This window comes from Convolutriloba macropyga, chromosome 1, assembly GCF_964194025.1.
Source record: "Convolutriloba macropyga chromosome 1, txConMacr16.3, whole genome shotgun sequence".
NCBI lineage: Eukaryota > Metazoa > Xenacoelomorpha > Acoela > Convolutidae > Convolutriloba > Convolutriloba macropyga.
This window is the reverse complement of record NC_134468.1, coordinates 23,149,418-23,171,856: the sequence shown is the minus strand read 5'-3', so window position 1 is coordinate 23,171,856 and position 22,439 is coordinate 23,149,418. Positions and strand designations below refer to the sequence as shown.

General features: G+C 35.8%; 1 protein-coding gene across 1 annotated transcript; it reads right to left on the bottom strand.

Moving 5' to 3' along the window:
- Positions 1–6,523: 6,523 nt before the first annotated feature.
- Positions 6,524–21,111, bottom strand: LOC142336700 (stomatin-like). The gene is made up of 6 exons (XM_075385616.1): positions 20,979–21,111; positions 20,389–20,565; positions 19,931–20,013; positions 19,475–19,734; positions 8,935–9,105; positions 6,524–8,550 (listed from the first exon to the last, which is right to left on the bottom strand). The coding sequence occupies exons 1-6, from the start codon at positions 21,025–21,027 to the stop codon at positions 8,433–8,435; spliced, it is 858 nt and encodes a 285-aa protein (XP_075241731.1). The 5' UTR covers positions 21,028–21,111; the 3' UTR covers positions 6,524–8,432.
- Between the last annotated feature and the right edge of the window lie 1,328 nt (positions 21,112–22,439).

Genomic DNA, 22,439 nt, shown 5'->3' with positions numbered 1-22,439 from the left:
AACAGCCACAAACAATGAAGCCAAAACAGGACATAAGCGTAATGCCCAGATGTACACCGTCGGGGTTATTTATACAAGCCGTTTTCAGGGTTATTTATACTATTAATTGGTTTTGTTTCGATTTGAAGTGGTTACTAAACCACTTCATAAATGTAAGGGGGGCCGACTTTCCTATTCTCCATAATATCAATATGCTCTTATTCAAAATCCCGAAGGATTTGTATTTACCAAAGACAAACCTTCAACACAAACCAAAGATGTTCACCATACAAAACCAAATATATCATCCTCTGTATCACCATACACACAAGTTTATCGAAATGGTTACGTTAGACCACAAAGGACAAAATTTATCCAAAATCCAACAAATATGAACGCTTTAAAAAAACAAAATTGGTTTTGTTCATTGAATCCAAATGTACCAAGTGATCCAATAACGATGGTGCCAGTAGTCGTGTACATTTAGAAACGGATCGTACCAGTAATTCAATACACCAAAAATTAAGTGACCTAGACAGAAATCATAAACAAAACACCTTTGTTCTATCAAAGTAGAAGTTCCCTCTAGTAGATAATCACCAGGAAAAAGAATGCTTTCGCAACAATAAAGAGTTTGAAATGTAATCTCATTAGTTCAATGCGAAACCTTCTTTTTTTCATTTACTTGGAAACCCGCATTTCGAATGTTTTCTTTATTTTTACCATGACAATATTTATTTTGTGAACCAGATCACCAAAAAAACTTCCCTTGGTCAGTAAAAGAGCTGTTTAAGGTTTATTTTTTCAATCAGAAAGTAAAACTTGACGCAGGTCTGGGTGAATAGTATTGTCTGACACCCTAACCATTTAAAACAACACCTACCCTAGCCAGTCCATGCAAATTAACTTTACTGCTCAACAAATCGCCATTTTTATCTAGAAGCATTAAGAAATTCAACGGACAGAATTATATATGACCAACTAATTGATGAAGCAAGAGAGAAGTAGCATAAGCAGTAAGTTTTGCAGACCTTGCGAGAGAACATCAATTAAACTTACAGTTTTTTCAACTACAACAACAGTACACAAAGTATTTTTTTAAGTTTTTTATTAACGGGAAAGAGCTTAATCTTGCCTTCTTGATTGGCTTAAATTTATAAACAGAAATTATTTAAAATACTCTCTCATTGGATTTCTCGTGTACGGTTGGGATATAACAAAAGAGATAGCCGTTCCATGGACAGTGTTTAGATTCTTACAGCGTCTCTTTGGCCTGTTTCGAAGCGCTTCTAACGCACATAACTTAAAAGTCTTCTTGGGCTTAACAAACAAAAACCTCCAGATTTTTTGGTATTTTCTCTCGAACAGTTTTATGTATTACAAACAGACTCCGAGCTTGTAAATCATAACCTTCCAAAAAATCAAAACAGGGACACTCCACAAAAAGTGATAGCTCCCACTCTCAAACTGAATTGGGGAAGCGAAAACATTGAAAAAAAACTTAGGAAATTGTCATCTCCATTCCAAAAAGACTTTTATTCCAAAAAGATTTTAAACATAGAGCAACAACTCTAAAAAGAACAATCTTTGATTTCTAAGAATCCCCTGTACTTACACATTTTAAACCAGTTTCTAAATCTTTACATCTCGAAATTTTTCAGCTCAATAAGCGGGAACTATCAGAAGCTATATCACTATCACCAGACTCTTTCAAATTGATCCATGATTATCAGGGAATTCCAGAAGATATTTTATTTAATTTATAAAGTACTCGTATATAACAATTCCTGTTGTTTTTAGCAACACCTCAAATGTCAACCCCACAGCAGGTACTGATCAAGATAACTCGTTCAGCCCTTCCAAAAAGAAGCCTTGACTGTTTCATTATTCCATGCTTGAGGTGCAAGGCATCGTTCCTTCGCCTTTCGATCCTCTAATATTGGGACCCCTAATTTTAGCAACCGTGGAATGAGAGATGCAAATACCAGCTCTATTCACTATAGGGCAAAGGTCACAAGTCCTCAGTCTGTAACGGCAGTAACACATTTGTCGTTGAGCACTATGACTTCACCTGCCACTTCATCTTCATCCCCCTGGGACAAAAGTGAATTTCCTCTGTTAATTTATAGTAACCCACACTCAACGCAAAAATTAAATAGGTTTGAAAAAAAATTTAACATAAAAATAACTGCAGTTTCATTTTCCGAAAGAAGCCAATAATTTGACGAGTCAAGGCTTGGTCGCCTGGAGTTTTTTTGTTGTGCTCTAAAATTGTAATTTAGAATTTAAATGTTCCAGCAAAAAATTTTTTGATCCCAAATTTCTCAAAAGCTGCCCAATTTCTCAATTGAAATGGGACCTGAGTTTTAAGAAAGCTGCATCACGTATAATTCACATGAATGAGGGACTTTTTAAATCGAATGACTTGTCAGAATGTCTACTCCCAAGAGTCGTAAAAATTGTCGCCTAAGGAAAAACTGGCACAAAAAAGTCATGAAAATAAAAATCTCCTACTGACAAATAGAGAACATTTCAGAGACTATTTTAAAAAATTAAAATAAAAAGACGTGTTTTGATATTGATTTCTAAATGTGCCGGTGGAATAAGATATAGACGTCTTGATTAACTATTGTGGAAAATTGGAAATTGAGCAGGCATTATATGATGGTAGGGGACTAGACATTAGTTATAGTTCAGACCCACTTTAGTCTATATTTAATTCAGAAAATTTATAAACTCAATTGTGTTTTTTTTTCAGTCAATCAATCAATTTTCGGCCAATCGATATGGTCATCGTAGAGAGTTGAGATAGACATGAGTAGAAAACCCGTTCAGCGTAGTATGTGGAATAAAATTTTTTGAACTTCAATTTTTTACGGGGAGTTATCGAGATCTTATTTATAGCGAACAATCGGCCGAACTACATTGCTTTTGTCCAAATTTTCCGTAATCTTTCCAAATTTTCGTCAGTTTTGCTAGAAATAAATTAAAATAGTTGAAGGTACTGTTATTGGTGTTATTGTTAAGGATGGTGGAATGTAGAATTGTTCGATCCGAGTTTTTTGGCAAGAATTCATGCTAAATTTGTCAAAATTGGGAACAAATATGCATTTTTAGTCCACTGTCTTTAAATTTGATGAAAGTAGACACCTAAGAACTGCAAAAAAAAAATTTTGTGGGCTCAAAGAAGAGCTAGTGGTACTCCCGCTGGATTAAAAACCTGCCGTAATTATGACTTTTCCCGTTTTCGCAACTTTAGTTTCGATAATTGTACAACTTGCATTATTTATTTTTAACAATCTGAAAAATTTCGGTAGAAAATTGATTGTGTTCGCAACCATTTGAAAAATTAGGTGTTCTGACTTAATGTAATTAGACGCGCAGCAATTTCAGGACTGATCTTGATCTCAACATGGATGTTTGAAATAATTTCTTGAGCTTTTATTGGGCGCAGCCATTTTATAAAAAAAACTTCCGCATGTATACTTTTTCTTTTGTTCTTCACTGACCAGATTTTAAAATCAGGGCTCACTTAATTGCAGATACTATTAATAAAAAAGGAGCGCAGCGAACATATATTACTGTTTCAGAGTAAAGCTCACGGTTTTTATGGCTTTGACCCAAAAATTTTCACAAAATTTTTTGGATTGTTTATGTTTTGCTTTTATTTGTTATACTTGAAGTTGGTGATTTAGTTTCCCCAAACAAAAACCCAATTGATTTTTTTAACAAGTATGAGTGAACATAGACAATGCTCTCAATTGTTATCTATTGTCTCGTATGAATTTGATGAAATTTGTACTAGGAAGATGCCGTTGATTTTTTGAACTTTGCCACTATTATTTTATCTTTTTACAACTTGTAATGATAGGTCTCAACTGCTTCAGCGAGACTTATTGTTTAACCTGTTCAAAAGTTTTTGATTAAAGATATTTGATTTTTGACTTTCAATTGAGCTTTAAAAAAATTTAAGACAACTTTTTACAAGTGTCTATTTATTTGCTTTTATCGTTATCATGTAACTCAGGCTCATTAATAAGAAGTCTCAACTACATTTTAGTTCACCAATTATTTAGTCGTTTGCCTATATGTTTTGAATGATGGCTTTGACCTTTCAATTCCATACGAGATTTTCGGGTGTTCGATAATGTTCAATTTTTGAGGTTTCTTTTTGTTATTCTTCTTTCTACTTAGTCTTCCTATAAGGAAGACCCGTTGATGTTCAGATGAGAAGCAGATAAATGCATATATTGTTTTGTAATTATAGTGCAGACAACATATTATCATTATAAAGCAGATAATACTTGCAGATAACATCTTATAATTATAGTGCCTTCACCACAGTGGAGTCGTAAAATTGTTTGTTAAATTTTGGCTTCCGCCTGTATTTGTTGTAGCAATTTGTAGTCTTGGTTTAGTCTCATTAATAACAAGCTCAATTCGCTTCTTGAATTGTTGAAAGTTTTGCCATATTTTCAGTTGAAATCTTATCTGTTAATACTTTTAAAAACAAAATCTGATTTTTGGAATTGGCCAATTTTGAAATCATTTTTTGGTCGATTTGTAGCTCAGTCTCTGTAAAGACAGGCCACTACCTTTATCCAGTGAGCTATAATTTAGTCGTTATAATTGTTTCATTTTCAACCAATTGTTTTTCGGCTTTGTGACTACAAGTGTTTAAAAATTGTTTGTGATCTTTATATATTTTTACATTGCTTGTATTCTGTTTTTATTCTAGAAAATAACATTAATGGTAGGCCCGATTGGCTTTGGAAAATGCGCAATTGAGCCTTTTTAATTTTCTTAGTACCAGAGGAATGGTTTCAACGGCTTCACTGCCATTGTCGTGCAAAATATAAATGAATTTTTAATTTTGTCGGCATTTGTCCTTCTTTTTGTATTCGTTTGACGTACACTGGATGATGACAGGTTTCCATTGCATCCTATGAAAATATAAAAGAACCTCTCAGTGATTTCAAACAATGTCTACTGATTTTATTCATTTTGAAATTAAGTGTTTTTGAAGTTAAAACGTTTTTCAAACTTTGTTTTTGAACTTCCTAAAAAGTTTTTATTAGGTTTTATTTGATGAAAGTTTGATTTTGTTACAATTTCTAAAATTTCAGACATTGGTTTTTGATCGTACTTAAAGTTTTCTTATTGAAATTTAGGATCGTCTTTTCTGGTAGTCCTATTATTATTATTAAGTAGAACAATTTTTTTGGCCCTCAAACGCGGCATTACTTTATTCCATCATTGATTTGTTGAACGATGTATTTTTTTGAAAGTTTTTCTATCTCGTCCTCATTTGTAGCTATTAAAGTCAAGAATGAGGATGAGCGGAGTCGGATCATTGTGTGGCAACGCATATTACCGAGCCTCCGTGTTGGTTAAGAACTGCAAAACGATACTTGGTTGCAAAACGATCAAATTGGGATAAGTTTATTTGAAGTTGCTATTTGAAGGTGAATTGAAGTTGCTATTGCTATTTACAGTATCCGACATTTAACTCAGGCCTCTTAATTACTCCAAACAAATTTTGATCCAATCAAAAATGAAAACCATTTTTTAAATTCACGCAGGACTTAACTAGGTCAAATACAAGTCATGTTTTTTTTTCTGCGGGAACAAATTATTCAACACAACTAGTTACCTGGAAATCCATATTCAACTAATACAAAACAAGGCAATCTTTGCGGTACTGTTTCTTGTATATAATTTTTCTTTTGATCAGATAATTTTCCACTTGTGGAATTCTCAGCTTCTTGGGTAATCGCTCGTTTAAATTATAATTTTTGCATTCTATGGTTCGAACAAAATATGAATTTTTGGTGGAAAAAGTTGGAGAACAGCCTTCGCAAAGTTCATTTTTAAAGGCTTTTTGTAAATTAAGCATAACATAATTCAGTATGTTTTAGCCTAGATGTGCAGCTTTGTGCTCTTAAATTATAATTTAGAATATGGTGTTCTCACAGAACAACTGAACTTTTCAGATTACTTCTGACAACTTACAAAGACAGATGATTTTACCAGCTGATCCCGTTGCTTTTCACCAAAAGTCTTTCGTGAACCGTACACGTAGAACTTGCTAAGTTTGTCCGCGATGCTTAATATCCTCGGGTTTCACCAGTTTATACAGCTCTTCTCATCAAAAGCATTAAGCGAGCAACAGAATTTTCTAGGAACTGTTGCGCGAGCGTTTTTGCATGCCGAAGGAGCACACTGCTGCAATAACTGTTTCAAACTTCGTTTGGGAGCACTTAGAAATGATGAGAATATTATATATACAATGAAAACGACGGTGAATTTGAACTACACAAATCTTTTACAGCACGAACATACGCCTTTTCAGCTATTTCTACATTCAGAGCCACTTGTGTTATTTAGACGTTTGAAGCCAAGAAATGAAGCTAGGCACTTTACCCGTGTGCTGTATTGGCTCATTTTGCGTAAACACGGAAAACGATCAGACGAAAAATAGCATACAGAACACAGTTGAAATATCCTCATTAATAATAATGCTCCATTTGCTTGAATGAAAAGCTTTCAAAACATTGAAACAATTGAATTGATCCAGGGCAGAATACAAAACTTGACTGTAATTGTCACAAATCAAGGTTGACATTCAAGTGACCAAATAAACTCTCCACAATTTAAATCTCATCATTCATTAATCATCTAATCGCCAAACAAAAATATAGTCATTTCAAACTCTAATATACGAATGTGGTAAAAATCTAAGCATGAATTTGAAGGTGATGAGCGGGCCGTGGGTGAGAATCTCGTACATGAAAATACAAAATAGGCTTTTATTCTGAGTAGGAGTTGGGTGGAATATTGAATATTTTGGCTCTGTAGCCAGCAGCGGATTTCAGAATAGCCAAAGCGCATTAAAAGCATGATTTTATCATTTCAATATTACACTTGCATCAGACCGACACTGTGATGATAATTTGGTTGTGTGTAGTTTAGTTTCCTGCGCTATATCCACTACCATTACCCCTGTAATATAGACGATGAAAGCTCAGCGGCGCTTGAAATTTTCCCCGCAATACTTATTAAAAAAGGCGGCTGTGTTGTGTACGCACACAGCAGTTTATGGCAACAAATCTAATAGGAAGATAAAAATATTGCAACACTTTTATGTGATAAAACTGTACCTTCTATTCTCTTCGTGTTTGATGCTTTCATTGCATAGTTTACTGTTCCTAACTACAATTTAGTTTCCTTTTCCACCAGTTTCACAAACATTCTGTTTACACGCCGAGTTTCGATAATAAATAACGCAAGCGAGCGGGAAAACCATTTACAGCAATCATGGCGTACTTTTTTTAGCATCAAGTATTCTTGTCTCAGCTATGAGCTATAAGAACTGAAACTCATGGTGCTGTAACAACACCAATTAGTTTCAACAACGAAAAGGCAAATGGGACACAACGCAAGGAAGTTATTGACATTAGCGGGTTTCCATGGTTTCAAAATTTCCCTTTCAAGCGGAAGCACAGGAACTAACGTGAACGATAACTGTCAAATTCTTAGCAGTTAAATATAAATCCATTTTACACTTTGAGGTGGCAAATTAGAAAAATACAAATTGGTTAAAATATGTTTACATCAGTCAGACTAAAACTAATACGAAATCGAAAGAATAAACGGGGTTAAAGATGAATTTGGGGGGTAATTATTAATATATATACAAGTACATTTACCGACGGTTTTTTAAGGGTAGCAACATTATCAAAAAGCTTCAGGGCCGGAAAGAAATTAGATAGACACGAAAGCTACATTATCTATTACCAAAGCGCGCATGAAACACTGTTACAGTATTCAGAATCTGCAAACTTTCTGCAAGATTAAGCTGAGAGCCTGAACACAAACAAGGCAATTCAACGCAAATAGACGAATGACATCTGGGAACCAAGTTGGCAGAAATGACGTGCATGTAAACTTCAAAGCACTAATCTTTGCTGACGTCACAACTTGTAACTGAGGTCAGGCTACATTCAAATTTGTATACAGTATACGTGATGAAGTTTTATGACGCAATACAAATTCTGCACTAATTGAGCAAGTTCATCATATTTGCCTTAAGATGTAGAGCATTGAACCCACCTCCTTTTGTAGTATTTACGATCACCTACAATTCCATCTTGCGCTTTTTATTGCACCGCTAAGTGTATCAGCATAACAGCAAAAACTTGCAATGTTGTGACATGAACAATCAAAAATCATTGTGTGAAATCAGAATTTCTCATATTACAAACTGAGTCAGGAGGTCGATATTTTAAGCACATGTATCACTCATTTATCATAATTTTTCATTCTGATAAATTGAGAATTTTTATCTTAATTAAAATCAAAGTGTCCAATAAGTTTTAAGTTTGAGTGATTTCAGGCCGGGTACTCATATCGGATTCCTTGCCTGCAATCTCTTTTCACAGGGCTCCTGGTGTCTACATCTTGGTGGTGCTCTTGCCTGATGGTCCTCCCTGGTTGAGCATGTCGATCGGCAGAGGGAAGATTATCGTAGAGTTCTTCTCAGCTGCAATTGTGCTCAGCGTCTGCAGGTATCTACACGACACAAAATAGTTCAGTTGATCACGAAATGGTCTAACAGATGCTCGAAACATATATCTGAATCTGAGCAATAATTTTTGAGGTTATACTACAGGATTTAAGTTTTCCTTTATCGTACGACAGTTATAATATTTATCTCAGCATATCGGGCCACAATAATCAAAATCTAATCTATTCAAACTCAATAAGTTTGCGACACTTAAGGGAGACACTTTGGGGAAAATTAATTTGTTTCGCTATAATCAAAACCAAAATTTCTTTTACATTTCTTTTCAGATAAGGAAAGAGAATAGAATGTAAAGCCCGGGATTGATTTAATTCACTTTTGGAAAAACTGACGGCATTTTTATGCCCTTTCCAAGGGCTAGATGAACAAACCTGAGCTGCAGAGCAACAGGAGACTCGGCGATGACGTTTGCGGCCTCCTTGAGTGCCCTGGAGGCATTTTGCTCTCCCTCGGCGGCAATCACCTTTGCCCTGGCCTCTCTCCCTGCTTCGGCTTCTGCTGCCATGGCTCGCTGCAACTGCACTGGCAGACGCACGTCCTTGCTATAACATCGCAATCACAACTGCTACTATTTCTTACCATTAAAACGATTCAGTAAAATTTTTAACCAAGAACTACTACCACTCCAAGCAGAAGAGCTCAATAACACATATGAATGTCAAGAAAAGCATACATCAGGATATCTAGACTCAGCATATTTCCACCCGTTATTCGGAGTTCATTGAGCTTGATTGATGACAAAGGCCGTTTTTTTTTAATAAAAAAGATTTTTTTAAAACTATGAGTTATAAAAATTGATCTGCCACACTAATCACATAAATTCTCAAAGTAAAACAGCCGCCCGATCACCGGATAATATTACCAACATTTAGACTTATAAAAGGGATCTTCCGATCTGTTGTCATTATCGAATTCAAGAAAAACCATCTAAAACCTCTCAAATCTCTAAAAACAAGAGAGCCGGTTTAAACAATATAGCAAGCGCTTCGGCTATAGGAAATCATTTAGGAAATGCCGGCTCAACTTAATTTAGTTGAATATATAATAAAACAAGGAGGATTGGTATTGTGCGTCCGCACTTAAGTTCCAAACCGTCATGTGCCTAAATCTTGCCACAGATTGAAATGACATAGGTTTAATTAGGACGCACACCTACAGCCAACTCATACTTTTTTGAGCACAAACTTGCTCGTAATACAAGAGCGTGTTCACCAACAGATATAAAATCGTTCGAAATTCCAAATTTCTGGTATTCGTGACCGTTTACTTTTTACGAATAACCCCCATAGCTTTACCCATCCAAAACAGACTAACATTATCTTGATTATTGCAAAACTGTGTGCAATGTAAAATCCCAAAAAAAATAGAGAAAACAACTGTTACTGAGAAGTCGGTCAGATTTCTTTTCCAAAGTAAAAAGAATACTAATTTACTGCCAGCAGAGGCAACACACAACTTTAGACATGTTTTAAAAGAGCCTCTCCTTAACACTTTTGACATTGCTTTTACACAAAAGGTTGGTCCATCATATTCCCCAGATGGTCCAATGCAGGAATTCAAAGTTGTTGGAGACAGGAACAACTTGATTTGCATGTTTTTGCTTGAACTAAAATGAAAAATCACTAGAACGAATGACGCTGATTTGAGAACTGGTACTGACACAACACACACAGATTCGCCGATTTACAGCAATAACACTCTGCACTCTGTTTTCAGAGTGTACAATCTCAGCAAATGGTGTTAAATTGCAAAATACACGCGGCAACTACACACACAAGGCGTTCATAAAAACTGAGTTTTTATCCGGATAGACGGTCAAGAACACTTGCTAAGTTTGTCAAGTCTAATACTATGAGGACGAACCGGCTAAAATTGACGGAGCTGACAACAGCTAAAGATGTCGCTGCACGAAAGGCTTTAGTTGCTGACTCTGTTTTTTTCTTGGAAAACCGGCCAAGGATATATTGACTTGTGACAATCACCCCCTTAGTGGTGTCACACTACGCGTCTACTTCAGAATTTTTCCTATTATACCGTCATGTCCGAATCTAATGAACATTAAGAAGTTAAAATTGTTGAAGCAAATCTTTACGTACGACGACAGTGGCTGATCATGTGTTGCGTGCCAATGAAAAAAAATTGCTTAGAACACTCGCGGTTTACTGATACGTGTTGGTGCTGCCAACTTTTTTTCTACAGCTGGCATCCTGATTTAAGAGAAAGAATCTGTTCTCTTCTCCAAAGAATCTCTCCGAAGACTGATAATTGCAAGGTCAACAAATCAAGCACAATTAGGAACTAACAGATCAAAACTTTTCCATTAAGAGTTCTATTTGAAAGAAATAGTGGCCTATCGAAATTGTCTACCGATTCCGGGAACACCAATCTTAAAATTCTCAGCTCAACATGTCTACTTCAACACGCTTGAAGCGCTACATTTCCTTGATAAACGTGGTCAATCGTATTCCCCTAGCCGACTATCCAAATCACTTTACTTTGTTCTTCCACCCCTAACGTAGGATGCGCCACACTATTTCATTCATCTTGAAATAACAAATTGTTCGATTTTACTAGAGTTCAATTTCGGAGGACCTTTGGTTGAGAACGTTAGAATATTATTCCTAAGGGAAAGAAGTTCAGCAATTTACGTCAACTCTGAAGTAAAAGATAAACATTAAGGACTATTTTGCAATTATATTGTTCATATTTCTTCACAAAAAATTATCCATATATTCACTACATGACTGACGACGATTTGCTGCAATTTGCTAATAATGATGTAATACTAAAATAAATAAATAAAACTATTTTTTTCAGTAACTATTGTTATACAAACTAGATATATTTTTTCCTGTTGAAACTAGATGTCCCAGTTTTTGTCGAAAAAATTGTAATAATTTTTTAAAATCAAATAGAAAGTTAGTTTTCACATTTTTGTTATCCAAATTCAGAAAGCCATATCCGCTTATAATAATGTCTTTTTTTGAAGGTCTGCAAAAGAACTACTCTGTAATTACACAAAAATCTTAAAAATACAAGTTAGTAAGAGATCAGTTTGCACATGAACATCTTTGACAATATCCAGTTCTCAAACAATTGGAAGCTTCCTTTGAGAGCTACATAAATTTAGTTCATGATAGTGATTATAAATGAATGCTTGCTCTAACTTTTCAAAAATTTCACCTTGAAAGTGACGTTGACAGTGTCTTTTGTGGAGTAAAAGTGTGAAGCGTGCGTATAGAAAATAAATTGAGTAGGGTTTTGAAGCAGCTCTTTTGAAAGCTGGTCTTTTTGTATCTGTTACCTGATAAACCAAAGATAATTTTGCTCCTCTCCTTCTACAAAAGTTATTCTTATGCAAACTGTGGGGAAAACTTTTGTTGGTCTCACTAGTATTGAACATTGGCTCAGTGCTGCAGATGAAAAAGTGAAAGATTACCAGTGCAGATGAAAAAGTGCAGATATTAGTGAAGATTACAAAGTGCATTTGAAAAAGTGAAATTGGCTCAGTGCAGATGAAAATTTATTTTGAAATTCTTGAAAATTCAGTTGTGCGTTCAATAAATAAAACTACGTGTTGCTGCCGGAAATTTTAGTCGCCTTATTGTTTGATCGATTGGACTTGATTCGACCATAACTTGATTTGATTTAATAGGATTCTTCTCTGAGAGAGCAGGATCATAACGTCATTCCCTTCCAGTGTTCCTATCCGGCTCTTGTCCGCTAGATTCTTTGGATTGTAGTCTCTAGCTTTTCAGAAAGCAGTGTAGTCCTGAGTCAAGCTTATCTAACGTCAGTTAGCCGATTAATTCTCTGGTTGAACTAAAAATCACTATCCTCGCTATTGCATTTGTTCTTGCAAATGCAACTCTCGTTATTGCAATGGCTCGGAATTAATCAGGGGAGCTATCCTTTTCGAAAAATTTGACTGTTATACACCTTGTACAACTTGTTATATGTCAAGTTTTTACACAGGCAACTGCATAAGTTTTATCTGTGCCGGCAATATTGTGAGAAAGATGAAAAAAAATGTTAACCACTGACATAGTTGTTTACACATCAAACTCAAACTGAAACTCAAAACCATTTCGTATAAGTCCGGATTACTATAAAAGTACTATGTTTAACTATGATAACAAAACAAATCAATGCAGACAGTTGCACATGTAAACTTGTCGGTCGATCAGCCGTCCAATCACAATGGAATACAAAAACTACTAGAGCGGAATGAATTTTGCAGAAAACAATAGTAATTAGTCATCGTATACAACTTCTTAGATAGTTCTAACGACAACAACAACAACAACAACCACTTATCTACTTCATTATTTCCATATTTTGTTTACATACTTGATCAAGCTAAGAGTGAAAGGAAGTTTTGAGCAGACTGACTGATTGCAACAGACTTAAGGAATGCAGTAAACACTCCATACTCTCTTTCTCAGCCAATTGGTAAGCCCTGATTGGTTAAGTTTTTTATTCAAATATTTGAATTTGTATACACTTAAGAAAAAAACAAGATTACGTTGAGGCTCAGCTGATAAGTTCGGATCAACAAAAAACATAAACCAACTAATGTCGGAAGAATTGCTCTCAAACGACAGGCGGGTACAAAAAACACTTGACCACACCGGGATTCGAACCATTGAACTCCCGCTTCATAACCATATGCACTGCCGACTGTGCTATTTGGCCCTTATGTTTTCTATGCTGCAACCTAGTTTATATTAGCTTTACATCGGAGTGAGAGCAATAGAGATCACTCAAAAATGCAGAACGAAACCGTGAAAAAGTCACTTGAGAAGTCAAAGAATGTCCTAGAAGAAAAGCGCAAAATGGTCAAGCAAAAAATTTCCATAAAAAAGACCAACACGTTTACAATAATTGCTATGAACTTCATTCAAGAGCAATTAAACAAGTTTGAGACCTGAAACCCAGCGCAATATGTAGCTCACTGGATTTAAGCACTTCAAAATTTTTCGTTTTCCGAAATTTTCAAGGTTTTTTCGATGATGATGCTCACCAGGCAAGACGAGGTAAACAAAAAAAAAATGTCTTCCAGACCTGAAACCCGGCGTAAAATGCATTTCATGCAATTTTCAAACTTCATTTTCTGAAATGATGAGGCTCATCTGGGTTGATAACAACCACCAAAGCAGCACTGCTAATTGCTGCTTACATTGAGCTGTAGAGGCACGGGCAATTTAGCTGTGGAGGCACTGGCACTTTCGTTTTGCTGTGGCTCAATATGACAACCCAAATTAAGTTCTCAAAGACTTTAAATTACTGGAAGAAACATTACCGCGCATTTTTTTATTTCATTTGTTCCAACAGCCTGACACACATTCTTAGCTACAATCAAAGAAATTTAGAGCACGTAAAAATCACGAGATAATGCCTCACAAATTGGCATATCATTCAAATTTAGTGTAACATATTTTCCCCTCCCACATTGCATGAGACCGGAATTATTATGTTTTGCACAGTACTCAAAGAGCTTTGTTCATTATGTCTTCATTTGTTCCAACCCAATTGTGAATGCAGTAGCCGTCTACACTCTAATATAAACCCTAAAACTGCTACCCTGAAATTGATACTATATCAATTTTACTCTATTTTCTGGTAATGAAAATTACCGTTCCTTTTCCGAAGTCGCCTTATCCATGAATTTATCAGCCATGAGCTCCCTTAACGATTATTACTTTTGGAGACAAATTAACTTCAGGGGAATTGGAAATTATTTTACAACAAAAAAACCATTCCGTTAACGCCTCTCTACCTCAAGGATGTTTTGTTAACAAGCAAACTACCATGTTTTCTTTTTTTAGCTCTGCATTTTAAAGCCTTGATCATTCCTGCGTTAGTGTACGCGTGGCTTATAATGAAAAGCATTGACTAATAAAAATTTCTAGATTAAGGACTCGAGAGTTGACACATTTTGTCCGACATATAAAAAGACACTTTAAAAATTCAACCATTATTTATGACCTAAACGCAACACATGAAAACGCCTCTTACATGTTTTCCTTATATTAAATTTGTTTAATAATATTCTAACCAACAGCACGCTTTTTATTGTCCTGGATTATTTAAAAAGGCTTGAGCTGAAACGCAACTGTGGAAAAAGCTGATAAGAATTGTTTGCGAGTCACGTTCAATTATTAATGCGTCAAAGGGAATATCCAAGACAAAGACTTAGAAACATACCACGTGGTTTCAGTTAGTTTTTAAACATGAAAAATTAAAGCATGAACTTTATAGGCTGCATTTTGAATAAGACATGTTCAACGTCACAAGCAAACACCGCAAAATGCATCACGCCTGCGTAATAACTGCACGCTAAGCTCTATAAATGGTCTTAGCTTTATCAGCTCAGCTGTTAAGATTGATCAAATCAAAGTAAACGTCATAATTTAAGTGGCCGAGTAATTTAGTTGAAGTTTAGTTTTGAACAAATTGACCTATGACGTTGGCAAGTACGCAGATTAGCCTCTAAGATTGAACTCCAATATAATTTGAAAGAAAAACACGTGTATGTAAATATAGAGACGTGGCGAGATAGCTTAAAATATTTAAAATTACCCTTCAAACGAACCGAAAATATAAATTTCACTAAGCTAAATGAATACAAACAGTCGAGCAAATTAGACACGCGTCATGTTTTCTCTGTCAGCACTAAACTTGAGGAACTGTCTCAGATCATATCTGTTGAAATTACACTCACTAATATATAAAAATAAGATCACCCATGTTAACTTAATATCGAAAGTATCTTTTGTCATTCCTATAAAAAGCGGCAGATAATGGATATAATGACCTTTATTTTCTCCAAAGACAACACTTCCATGTTTGACAAATTTTCCGGTTGAGAAATTGCGCGGTGGTTAAGAATCAATGAACTCTTTTGGAAAATTTCAAGCTTCATTTCTATCAACGGGAAAAGAATTTTATTTCAAAAAGCTAGTAACGAAAAAATTGAGGCAGCTGCTAAACTTGACAAGTGAATCAATTAAACATAACGAACTAACGTCGGGTGAATTGCTCTCAAACGACCGCCGAAGCGGTTAGCTTCGTCAGTAGATAGTCATGGTTAAATGAGGCGAGCTTTAACTTAATTGAAGGGGCGTGGGATCAATTTATTAGAACCGCCCTGCACACCATAGGTAAAAGTCTCCAAAACAGTTTCTGTGAATGAGCTGAAAGGCTCTAAGAGCACGTAATGCCCAATGGGTGCTATTGTCAAATGGGTCAGACGAAAAATTGGTCAGGCGAAAAATCCCGCTTTATGAAAAAGTCATTTATGATAAAACATTTCTTTAATTCGGCGTTCATGAGGGTAATAGATAATATCATGCCACATAACAGCAGCTGAAGTCCGGCATCAACAGAAGAGTTACGGAAAGAGACAGAGAGAGTTAATGTGAGAAAGATAAAACGTGAACAAGAAAGAGATTGAAAGAAACCCCAACCCACAGAGAGAGAGAGAGAGGGAGAAAGAGCGCTAATAGTATTTTCCATGGTGAGATTCGATAAGGTCATATAGAAAAAAAATTAAGAAAGCAAAAGAAAAGTCTTCAGAATTCGCAGTGAACAAAATTTTCAAAACCGTTTTCTGCCTCCTGAGTTCTGTCATGTAACCCATTTGCAAGACGTAAATAGTTTCGTTGGTCAGTAAAGATCGTTTAACTCAGAAAAGGACAAAGATATTCGAAAGTTTTGAAAACAATGGCAAATTTTAATAGAATCTTGCTAAAATTTGAGGTATTAATATCTTCACAAGCATTTCATTGTCTAAAAAGACTATACAGTATCCCTATTTCAAGCCGTCAAAAGTTTCACTGACTCAAAGATCCATAAACTTGGAAAATAAAAACTTTCCAAAAGTTTGAAAAAAAATTAAATTTTATCAAAAAATTGCTTGAGTCATTAAAATATTGAAAACCCTTCCATTAACTTTAAAAAATATGAAGCAGCTTATTATTAAACCTTGGAGGGAGCAGCTGAGCAACTGGTGCGGGAAAATTTAGATAAAAATAAAAAAAATCAAAAATTGAAATGCTTAAACTCGTAAAATTAAAATCCCTAAGAGCACTCCATTACATCTAGAAACTATGCAGTAAACCCTAGAGGCTGTTGAAACCTATAATTGACAACAATTTTTAAAAACTTTAAAATTGCGAAATTTATTTTAAAAAATTGCGATATTACAAAGTTGAACGCTATTCCATGGCCAACAAACCATTGGCTGTTTAAACCTATAAATGACAACAATTTTTAAAAAAACTTTGAGAAAATTGCGAAATTTATTTTTAAAATTGCGATATTACAAAGTTGAACGCTACTCCATGGCCAACAAATGTTTTGCAGTAACTTATTATCAAAGCCTAAAGGCGGTTTTCTGACAAGGAGGCTTAAAAAACCCGAATACTGAAATGTCGAAAAAAATGGAAAGTTCTGTAAAAAAAGCTAATATTCGTAATGTTAAAATCTTGAAAATTCCATTACATCTAAAAACTACGCAGTATCCTATTATCAAACCCCCGTGGAGGTTCCTTGACATGTAGGTCTGAAAAAACTCGAAAAATAACAAAATAATTGTAAAAACTATAATTTGCGTGTTTTTGTTTGGAGTGCTAAAACATATAGCTCTTGTGGTCACAAAAAGTATTTATGTCTTGAGAAAGACCTTTATCAACTTTAACTATCCTCAATTTTAGACTGGTCCAACAAAAAATTTGAAAAATGACAAAAATAAACAAGAAAATTGCAACGTTTTGGGCTCAAAAACTCCTAAAAATGACATTTTAAGCTTAAACTACGGCCTTCCTAGTAGCTTCAGCACACACAGCACCTGAAGGACTAAAATCTGTTAGGGGCCTCTAACGAAACTTAAAGCCCGCTGGGAGCTACCTGTTTATCTCGTTTTTAAGGACGAAAAGTCAAATGCGTCAGACCAAAAATCGGTCAAGCAAAAAATCGCATAAAAAAGACCAACAGGACTAAAATAATTGCTACAAACTTCTATTGAGAGCAATCAATAAAGAAACAACTTTTTTTCTACTTTTCTAGAGGAGTTTTTAAAGTTTTACAAAAACATTTTTTGAGTCCAATTTATTTTGATGGCATTTCGTAGTTGAACATGCTTCTGTTTCTTAGAAAGAGGCTACAGGGCATCTAAAATTGGGCTTTATGGGTTTATCCCGTTTTTATTTGACTTCATTTTCTTATACTGACTCTGTTCAATTTGAATTGCTTTACTGAGCAACTGATGTTCAAAATCACTTTTAGCAGAATGAGAGAAGAGAGAACCTGGCCTAGAGAAATCAAAAAGATTTCACGTAAAATGTTGAAAAAGCGGCAAAATGAAGTAAAGCGAAACATTTTTTTGCTCGACGAAGTAAAAAATAGGAGCGCTATAATAGCCGGCTGAAAAGATGAGGGCGGCTATTAATAATGGTTTTTCTCCATTCGACTTAAAAGACACAAATTCATCAATGGTATGCTCTGACATCATTACGTGCATACCACCATCGAATTTTTTTTAATAAATTGCAAAATTATAGTGCTATCATTGAAGTGATTCATCAAAGAATTTGAAGCATGGGAACTATTTTGGCTAAAAGTAAATTGAAAAGCGAAACGATGCATACCGAGAAAACTGAGGAAACATGATAAACATCAAAAAATGTAAAAACTCATAAAATTAAACATGTTCATCAGATATCCCACAAGTGTTCTTTCGAAACTTTTTTCGGCTTTTTTTCTATTTGGTCAGTGAAGTGACTACACACAAGACAGACAACTCATTAAACAATCTTGAAAAGCCAAAAAAGCGACAAAACCATTTAAAAGAACTGCGAAAATGTATTATTTCACTAAGAAGAGAAACAGACAAAACCTCAAAATAGACAGGATACCAAATTTTGGCTCAACTTTTTCGAACCTGGTTCAGCAGTTCAAAAACTTTGTCGTAAATAACAAAACCATGAGCAAATAATAGCCGGTTGAGATGATGCGGCTACTAATGAAAATGATGAAGATTCGTTGAAACTAGAAAAATGGATCATCTACGTCGGCCAAATTTCTCTCGTATAAAACGAATTTATACATCCTCTGCAGCTGTGGTAAAACGCATGCTTAGAGAAGTAGAGCTCTGAACATACTTAATGCTTTCGGTCTTTAACCGTTTAATCCATTTTCAGGACCAAAGTTAAATGGTCAGACCAAAATCTTGGTCTTTCCCACTATATCCCCCCCCTCTCACCAGTATAGCAGTCATATAACTTATACTCTCAATCATGGTAATTATACCATGATGGGGGCCTGTATTTTCGTGGGGCGGGGGCTATAATGAGAAAGGCCCCAAAATCCAATCAAGTGAAAAGTTTGACCGCGACTGACAAACAGTTGGCTTCGTTAATAGCCAGTGGGGGCTTACGTCTGTTAGCATTAGGACGGGGGTCAAGCGATTGGGGCGGGTGTAGGGAAGTCTGGACGAGAGGGGGGTCCAAATCAACAAATGGAGGAGGGTGGACGCTGGGAGTGTTCGGAGAGGGGGACGATGGGGGTTGACTGAGGGGGCTGAAACTTAAAAACCTCCATTCACACAATGAAATTGTCTCCTCAAACCATTTTTGGTGAATTGCATACTTAGAGACTAGTAATGCGTATAGAAGAGCTGCTCAGCCACTTAATGCCCCACATGCCCTTTTTGGGGGACAAAGTAAAAAGAGTCAGAGGAAAATTGAAAAGTCAGTCAAGTGAAAAATTGCATTAAAAAAGACAACAAGACTGATATAACTGCTACAAATTTCGTTTGAGAGCATTTAAACAGACTTATAACAGTATCGGGATTAATTTAATGCGTACTCTATCGATTGTAAATTAGATCAGAATTTTGTGAATACTTACATCTCAACTCTCTCGACCTTGACTCCCCAGGGGTCAGTTGCCTCGTCCAACATGGACTGCATTGTGCTAGAGATGGTGTCTCGATCAGCCAGAATCTCCGACAGGTTCTTGGTGCCGAGCACATTCCTAAGAGTGGTTGCCGCCAGGAGCTTAGTGCTGCGGTTGGCGTCCTCCACGTTGGTGACCGAGATAGTCGGATTCGAGATCCGATAGTAGACAACTGCGTCTACAGCCACCGTCACGCTGTCTTTGGACAGGATCTAGGCAAACAAGAAACGTGATAACCGAAACAATCTAAAGTATTGCAAAGCTCCCTAGCTTTATCAACTCGAAACAACTAACGTATAATCTTGACTCGCGAAAAGGAGGCAAAAAAATAATCAAACGAAATATGAAATCGCCATTACTCAAGCGTAGCATAAATGCAATGCACTATCTATCATCATAGTTACAAACCTCCTGTGGTGGCACGTCAAATGAGACAGTTCGGAGATCCACCTTCACGTAGGTGTCAGTGCAAGGAATGATGAAGAAGATACCTAAAACGTATCGGTCATTAAACTATGCTGGAAAAATTCCAAACGCTGTTCCGTTATATATTCCGTAACGCTAAACCAAATCCCACTTCGTTATCTGTGCTTCAGTTGTACATATTGCTCTGTAGAGACGTACTAAATCACGAAAGAAACATCATATCACTCCTCACATCCGAAGCAACTGATAATCTTTCATTGGTAGACAGACGGCGGACTTAAAAAAATTAGCGTTTATCTTTTAGAACAAATTGACTTGGCTACATCACATCAGAAAGGGTATAATGCAGGTGACTTCCAGCACAGTCATTTATCCTATCCTTAATATATCTGCTCAGAAAGCAGTAGGTTCGTTGAAGAAACAAGACCAGCATTCCTTACCTGGTCCCTTAGAGCCTCCTCCAAGAATTCGACCGAGTCGGAAGATGACTGCCCTTTCGTACTCCTGTACGATCTTCACAGACATGAAAATTGCCACTGGGAAAGTGAGAAAAATCAAGATCACTGAGATCAGGATCAATAACTTCCCACAGATGCCCTGCTCCTCATCGGGAGAATCTAAAAGGATCGCATACAGTGAGGCTTCTGAATAACCCAAACTATGTCAGTTTCTTCACTTGATTTTCTTTTCAGCATGGGCATCACTTAGTTCTCTTCATTTCAGGAATGATTACGGCCTAGTGATTTAATCTTTACCGCTATTGCAACTTCAAAACCTTTACAGATAGTGATTAAAAAAATCTTTGATTTGGCAATAAGGAGTGCGTTGTTTATGCAAGATTATACAAATCACGATATAAGTCAGGCAACCTTTAACAATTCAAAATCTCGCTTGAGTTGACTTTTGTTCATTTAATAAATATTATTATTATCAATTCAGGCACCATTTATATACTCGAAAGTGCTGTATAATAAGATTCCTCAAAACAAATTCCTCATAATTAAAGTGTTTAGCAGAAAGAATGGGCTACCTGAGTCCTGGTCTTTCAGATGGTGGTTTTCCATGTTAACTGAAGTCATCTTTCTTTAACAGGTTGATCGTATGTATCTACTTGCAAAAATTTACAAAGAGATCTGAAATGACAATTGTTAATTACATCGTTTTCCTCCACTTCTGAAGACATACACATACTTGCAAGTAAAGACATAAAAACAATAAGTTATTGCATTCGTTATTAACACAAAGACAACAAATCGACACGGTCGTCTCCACATCAGTAATTCATCCCCCCATCCTGCATTTTCCAAAGAAAAACATTACAAGTTTTGTCAATGTTTTGCATTAATACTTATTATTTTGCAAGTAATGGCTCGAAGGATAAGAGGTCAAAACTTTGCTCCTAATCAGTACATCTAGATGTCAATACGGGGCAAGGGGATTTTGATCTGTCTGGTCTAACATAAAAACAACACTTGTAAGAGAAATTCTTTTAAAATATGGGACCAGAACAGTTAACCACGCACGCCAAACTTCTTTTTAATGCCAGCTGCTTTTGCCTGCTTTATTTTTCTGTTCATACCAAAAGTTTTCGTTTTACGATTGAAACCTGTAAAAAATTTGCTTTTCTTTTTTATCACACCACCTTTGGGCTGTTGATCAGTTTCTTTACGACGTATGCTTTTAACTATTGTGGGTGTTTGTTCTTGATTATCCAGACTAGGTTCTGCTTCATTTTCTGCATCTTCTGGTTGATCATCATCGGGCTCCACTTTTATTTTCTTGGGAACATTTTTCTCCCCAATGCTTTTGATAGAACGCCTGGCGTGGGAAAGATATGACTCAAGCATTTCTTCTTCTGTTATTAAAGAGTCGTTGATTAAATCATCAAACTCTTTCATTTTCTCATCTTCTTTTTTCTTTTCTAGGAGAGCTTCTAATTGTGGATTTTGCCCGTTGGCCGATAGGCGGCCAAAACGCAAATTCATACACTGGTTGAATGGTAAATTGCACGAGTTCGTTTCCTCTGTCGGTTGAAAATTTTCTAAGCCAGGAATATCAAGTACCCAATATTCGTCATTAGTAGGTGCGAGTAAAGTTTGTTCAGATTGCTCTTTGTCAATTTCTTCAGCCCTCGTTCTCCTCATAAATTTCATTTGCTTCAAAAATTTTGAAATCTGTTGGCGCGGCATTTTCACTAGAAAATAATTTCAGGATGTCATACAGTGATAGTTATAATTAGACCTAAAGTATACAACAACGCAAATAATTGAACATCAAATGCTCATGAAGCATATATTGCGATATGTTTCTGCAATCCCTTTTCTTGGCTTCAAAAACATACAAAGATGAATTAGTTGCAACGTGAATTCGGGAAAAAACTAGAACAAAACTGAGTTGGAAAGAGGCAGCTGCTATAAATTTAGGATAAGTTTTTATCTTACAAACCTAATTTCCTCGTCTTCTTGCAAAACCTGTTGTACAACCGTAGCAT